At 44.3% G+C, this 6,770-nt stretch overlaps 1 protein-coding gene across 1 annotated transcript; it reads right to left on the bottom strand.

Annotated features, from left to right (window-relative positions):
- Positions 1 to 6: 6 nt before the first annotated feature.
- Positions 7 to 5,899, bottom strand: LOC144742306 (A-type potassium channel modulatory protein KCNIP2-like; the record flags this gene model as incomplete). Its single annotated transcript, XM_078624782.1, has 4 exons — positions 5,776 to 5,899; positions 625 to 749; positions 460 to 529; positions 7 to 72 (listed from the first exon to the last, which is right to left on the bottom strand). Coding segments are annotated over exons 1-4 (385 nt in total), but the record flags the coding sequence as incomplete, so codon positions are not given.
- Between the last annotated feature and the right edge of the window lie 871 nt (positions 5,900 to 6,770).

Genomic DNA, 6,770 nt, shown 5'->3' with positions numbered 1-6,770 from the left:
CCTCGAAACTGACAGAGCCATTCTTGTTCGTGTCGAAGGCCTCAAACAGGAAATGTGCGTACATACTGGAATCTGCAAGAGGAGAGACTTACAGGACGCTGCGTGGCCTTGAAGCAAATGGATTAGCAGCAGGCTAAAGATAGCCTGGGTATAAAAATGATTTCAAATAAAACTGGAGGCAAGTGTTTAACATTTCATCAACTTAAATATCATTAAGTGACAAATGCCTCGTCTGCTCACGGAGCATTTACAACGGTTCCAGAGAACAGGCTTATAATGAGATAATTACTGTATGTTCATTTCATTAAGATGATTTAAAGCTACGTATTTACTCTTGTATCTGAGGAGCTGTATCTGAGGACAGGAGGCTCATATCAGTTTTGTATCTAGTGATGTATTGAGTCATGCAGACTGAAGCCTCTTGGGTTTCAGGTGCTCGTGGAGGAGCTGATGACTCACCTCCCTGAGGAAAAAACTGGGAGTAAATGATTTTAAAGTTCTCCTCATTCACCGCACCGCTCGGACACTCCTAGGACAAAACAAGCGTGAATTGACTAAGTGCATACGTTTCCATCTCACAATGTCATCATGCTTTTGTTTCATTTTCTTCAAGGAAAAACCCACATTTTTGAAGCCCCTGTAGAGGACCTGCAGCTCTTTCTTGGTGAACTTGGTCTGCTCCTGCAGCTTGTCCATGCTCTCGGGGCGATGACACACAGTGGACAGCTCAAAGTCATCTTCCACGCTATCTGTGTGAGGGACAGCAACAGTTACCCATCACCTCATAACGCCATACAGGATGTAGAAAAATCAAAATATATAAAACGATCATTATTTTAGTAGAGTCATCGTGTATGTTCTGTTCTCTTCCTGCCCCGCTCCCAGGCAGACAAAACCCCTCCATCACTGTCAGGTCATTTGACCGGGTCATCTCTCACCCCGCATTCTATGAGACAACCATGTAGTTCCCATCGTAACCCGAACTTTAGTTAGTTTGACAAATTGATTCCACGACATCACCTGTTTCTGAAGACAAACATCAACATCACCTATACCCACCAGAGAGGGCGCTAACTTCATATTTCCTGAAACTAATGACGTTCCTGGTCCTGGTCCTTGTCTATCCACGTGGAGCAGTTTTATTATGTGCTCATTCAATATACTGTCTCGTACTCGTAGGTACCAGCTTTGGCTAAAAGACGTGTGATGAAAATGGATCTATACCAAGAAAACCGATGACTCTCCACTCAGTCATAGAGCAAAGCACTTCCTCAACATATCCAACCAGCTGCCTGAAAGCTTAAGGTAAACCTAAAAACCTGGAGAGACCCGCTGGGACAAAGAAAGTAAAGGGTGTACCAGTGACAAAAACAGTCAGGAAAGGCAACGTGACTCACTCCATGTGACATTTCCCCTCTTTTTGTCATTCCAGCTGTTTCTCCTGAGATAATGTCAAGTTAATGCTTTGACCTTTGTGAGCTATTACTTCCTGCCTTACTTTAATCAGCCCGATGTCTCTGTTAACACACACACACTCTCTCTCACACACACACACACATTCTGGTGCCAAAGGGAACAACGCCTGCTTTGAACAGGGAAAGTTGTTGGGGGCGGGTCGAGCATTCTCTAAAGAGGCTGGACACCCTGGACAAAGTGGAGATGTGAGGAGAGCAGAGGAGCACTTGCTTTGACTGATTGAGGGGGCGGCAGTGGGCTTGCAGCACGGCAGCAGCTTGAGGAATCGCTGCTTTATGGTTTTTTTGCTTTGGCTGGTGGAGGGGTTACCTGCAATCACCAACCATAAGCATACAGGTTAGACAGATACACTGAAAGCTGCAGGTTCATTCAGATTTTCACACACACACACGCACACACACACACATGCATACATGCCTTGCAAAAACCAAGAGCACACGTCATGCAACAGACAGATTCATGCCGCTATGTTCCACAGGTTTTGCCTGCTGACCTGGCTTAGTAATGGGAGACCACCAGAGCCACAGACAGCAGCAGCAGCAATAGCAGCACAGCTTGACCCCAAATAACACCCTTTCCCTGATCAGAGCGACTCTCAGCACAATGCCGCAATCTGATATGAATATAAGCTGAAGTGAATAAATTCACTTCAGAGCACAATGTCATGTGTCACAGACCGGGACCAATCATCTCACTCATGTACTGTATATTTCTCATGTTTCCATGGTAACAGGCCTCTCATTCCTGCAGCAGGAGCCCAGCGGTCTGAAGGATGAAGGCTATGGTGAGGTGAAGAACGGTATTATCACAGTAGGTTCAGTGATTACCGAGGCCATGTGCCACCTCCACTCCAAAAAAGCCCCAGGGACTCACCTGGGGCTTCATTCAGCGCAGGAACTTGTGGAGCACAGATGCAACAAGATTAATTTGTCCAGCTGCCGAGCACACACCCGATGAGCCAGTGCATGTTCAAGTATGTTCTCAAGTACCTTGTCTGTCTCCACGAAAACCCAACAGCGCACAAAGATTGATGATTGATGAATACCAAGTAGTTGAATGAAGCAACAACACAGAAATCGATACTGATTTTCATTGTTGTTTTAACAGTGACAGTAAAATGATTTGTACTTATCAGTATAATTATCATGAAAAAAAGTATAGTGACTTTAACTTGTATTTCAACCAAACACTTTTATCGGTTCTACTAAATGGTTTTTATTTCAACAGATTTCCGTTCTTGTCCTGATGTGTGTCTCACTGGGGTAGATAGGAAATGTGTGACATAATGAATGATTCTTACAGTTTTTTTATTTCAGGGTAAACAAAGGTGTAATGCTAATGCTAATGTCCTCGCTTCAGTTAGGTGAACCAGGGCCCAGAGCGCTGGCATTGAACATGCTGGTACACAGGAGTGGCAGTAATGCACTGAGCACATTATCTAATCAATTACACCCGTGTTGACACTGTTAAAGGTCAAAGCATCTGCTGTCAAAGGAGTGTGACTTAACGTTTATGAGAAAGCAGTAGTAGTTTTATTTCAGTCATTGTAATCTATCTGTATTTCCTCATCAACAATACAGACTCAGTATCTCTGACTAATAGTGACGATTTCACAGCAGAATGAGTCCTGTGTTTCTATTATATCTATTACAAAACAAATGAAAACACTTAATTGACAGATGTGAGCTGCCCATCAGTTGTGCCCATTAGTTATTATCAGACAGTTATGCTGCTGCTCACATTTTCATTACGATGAAGAAGGCCCCCCCGATCGAATCCATTATGCCTCAGATAATCAAAGTGAGGGTGGTGCAGTGGTTAGCGGTGGTTGTCTCATAACAAGAAGTGTCTCTGGGTACTCCAGCTTCCTCCCACCTCCAAAAGCATGCTGAGGTTAATCGGTCACTCTAAATTGTCCCTAAGTGTGAGTGTGCGCGTGAACGTTGGTCTGTCCTACATGTGGCCCTGCGATGAGCTGACGACTTGTCCAGGGTGTACCCCACCTTTCGCCCGTTGACAGCTGGGATCGGCTCCAGCCACCCGTGACCCGTAGACAAGATGTCTGGACTTACCTAATGTTGGTTTAATTAGATAATTACATCAATAACGGCTTTTATATACCAGTTTGCTTTCATTGAACAGCTGGCATATAGTGTGTATATATAGTATACTATTGATATTATTCATGTGCCAGTGTACATTTCACTCATTCACTAGTGTTTCCAATGCTGTCAGAAATCATGACGGAGCACCTTTCACTTTACACGTTCCACAAGAACATTATTAGTGACAGTTCTGACATGAAATACTCAGCTTACTGCATTTGCGGTAGAATAATGTCCTGCTTGTGGGCGCAAACAGAATAAATGTAATTTCCACTGGTTGTTTTGGAAGGCTAGACAGAAAAACAAATCAAACCTAATGGTTTCTGCTGCCTCTATAAAATGGATACTGAGCTGAGCTGCTCTCAATGGAAACATCATTGACTGCTGATATATTTTGTTCTCTGTATCTCCATCCTCTGGTATTGATCATAAGTGTGCTCCTTCTTTCTCTAGAGGAAGATGACTCTCTAAGGAATTCACCTGATGCATACAAACACATCTCTGCATTGACCCCGATGCCTGACAGAAACATGTGTGTGTCTGGTCAGAGAAATCCCACTGCTGTTGTCTTTTAAGATCTGACACCCCTGATAAGAAAGTTGTATCTACAATAATAAGGTAAGTGTGTGTTCAAAAATGTAGGCTGCAGCACTGAAGTAACATGTGTGATCCTTTTGTGTTCTAGTTCAAATTGCTTTTTCTATCTAGTGTCTGACAATGTGACCAGAAATGATTATTAAAAGCATCTGTCTGTTCCTCTTCAGACAGACAGAAATTCTTCATTATGACACATTTACCCAGCATGCCTTGTAGTGATAGTGCAAGTTTTTTTTTCAGTAGACTCCCTGAATACACTGACAGGCCATCACATTCCCCAGGAAACAACAAAAACAGTGATATTTTTATCCTAATGGCAACACATTTTTGGCAATATATCCAGCAACCTTTGAAACCGCTCCTTGATTCATAAACTCAAGAGATCTGAGGGTTTTCTGGAGGCAAAGAGAAACCATTTGTCAAATTGAAGTGAAGCCAGTAAATATATTATGGAGCCACAGTGATGTACTGCCAATGGAGCGCCAACATCCGACCTTTGGGCTATGCAATCCTGACATCTAGTGTTGGGAGACGAAGCACAGCAGTATTAAAAAAAGGCTGTTGTTGTCTTCACATATGGATGAACTCGAAATGGGAACTTACAAGTGACCTGGTGTTTCAGCTGATTCCTCGTGCAGCTGCAGTATTAAAAGCATCTCGAGCTGTGGAACCATTCTTTCATTGAGTTGCTGGAATGGTGAGAGCTTCACAATCTCAGAATAAGAGGAGGGGGGGGACCCTGAACTGTTTTTACTGTTTGAAAAAAAGAAAATTAAAAAAGAAGTAGACTTGTTCAGATGTACGTCATAAGACCACCTTTCATCCACTTTAAAAAAATTGTGGATTTGCCCTTTAAGACATCTCTGATGGCCAGAGATACTGCAGTTGCAAAATAGTGTGAACATGTTTGAAACGGCACTGAAGGTATAATTCTCTTACCGCAAAAAACGTGCTAACAAATCAACTTCAACCAACCCAGTGCAGCAAAGCACCAGAAAGTTGGGGTGTCCACCCCAATTACCAGAAGAAATGCTCATTTCCTTTGCATGAACTGAAGTGCAACTCTCTCCAAATACCACTGTCATGGAAAGGAATGCAACAGGCTTTGTGCAACATCCCATTTTCACTACTGGTGTTAAAAAAAGCTCATATATTGTTCCACTTTTGTGTCCTCTGCTGGGTGAGGAGCTCCAAAAAGAGAGTCATGAGTCAGCTCCTTCGCTCTAGAGAATAACTACTACTGAAACAGAATACTGCCTCTTTAGGTACAGTGTGGTACTAGGAAACAAGATGGAGTGTGGATACGTATGTTGGAGAAGAATTCTCGACTACTAATTGTTTGTTCGATGCATGGAGACATAGTTTGTACCTTCAGTTCATTCAAGCACACATGAGATAATCAGGACTACCACAACAAACAAATAATGTTCAAACTCTGCAGAAACACACAAACTCCAGCTGTTTCCTCCTACCACCCCCCCTCCTCCCACACACACACACACACACACACACACACACACACACACACATCACCACCACATTCAGCTGTGTGTTTTTATTCTGCTCCCCTTTCGTGCTCTCTTACCGTTTGTCTTACCTTCCGTTGTAAGGTCGATCAGCCCCAGAAAGTGCATCAGTTTGAGGGAGCTGCAGACCACCAGCAGGATGCCCACAGTCTGCAGCCCCTCTACCTCCCACTTTTCTTGGTAGAATAGATGCATCCTTCCCCCCCCTCCCTCTCTCCGATTCTGCCAACAAAAACCTCTCTCTTGCCCCAGGGCGAGCACGTCCCCCTCTCAGCTCTCAGCAGAAAGGCTGCGTCTTCGTCTCTCCTCCTTTCAGTCTCCCTCTATGTGCTGGTACTCGGCCATCCTAACTCAGCACCCCGCCTGGTTTCTTCACTGAAGGTAGAATGTTATTCTCCTCATTCCTTCATTGGGTAAGTGCGTGGCAGTGGGGCTGTCTACATGCTGCTCCACCCCCACCACTGCATCCAAGGCTGTCAAATGTTGTTTAAGTTCCAGATGAAGTTCGGACCAGCCACTGTGTGAGTCCTGGCAGGTTGACTGCAATTGTTTTTGGACTCTCCGCCTCTTCAGCTGCTGACTCTCAAACTGTCCCTTCTCTTTGTGTGTCTTCCCTCCCCTTCTCCTTCCCGGCTTATCTCTGTCACTCTCCGCTTGTGTTCCTCCCCATGTTTAATTGGGTCAGTGATAGGATTGGGTAAAGGAAGGAAAGAGGAGGGCTGGAGTAGTGGCAGGAGAAGAAACGGAGGGGATACGAGAGAAGGCACAAAAGACAGATGTGAATAATGAATTGGACAGCAGACAGGGGGAGGGGGAGACGGAATGGTTAAATGAGAATTTTTACAGCAATCAAGGGACAGCAACGACCTGATCCAAACACAAACGATGAATGAAAGAGGAGGGAAGGAGAAAATGAAGGACATTATACTTATACTTATTCAAGTGAGGAGGAGAGTGTGACAGCAGAGGCGGCTCATCTGACAACTATACCGAGGACAAACTCACAGATGTGTCGGTTTCCCCGGAGTGTAATTTTAACACGCACGTGCACACAAACACACAGCCT

Source organism: Lampetra planeri, unplaced genomic scaffold (genome assembly GCF_965212315.1).
Source record: "Lampetra planeri unplaced genomic scaffold, kcLamPlan1.2.h2 scaffold_979, whole genome shotgun sequence".
In the NCBI taxonomy this organism is placed as follows: Eukaryota; Metazoa; Chordata; class Hyperoartia; order Petromyzontiformes; family Petromyzontidae; genus Lampetra; species Lampetra planeri.
The sequence above is the reverse complement of the archived record's forward strand: the minus strand, read 5'-3'. Positions and strand labels throughout refer to the sequence as shown.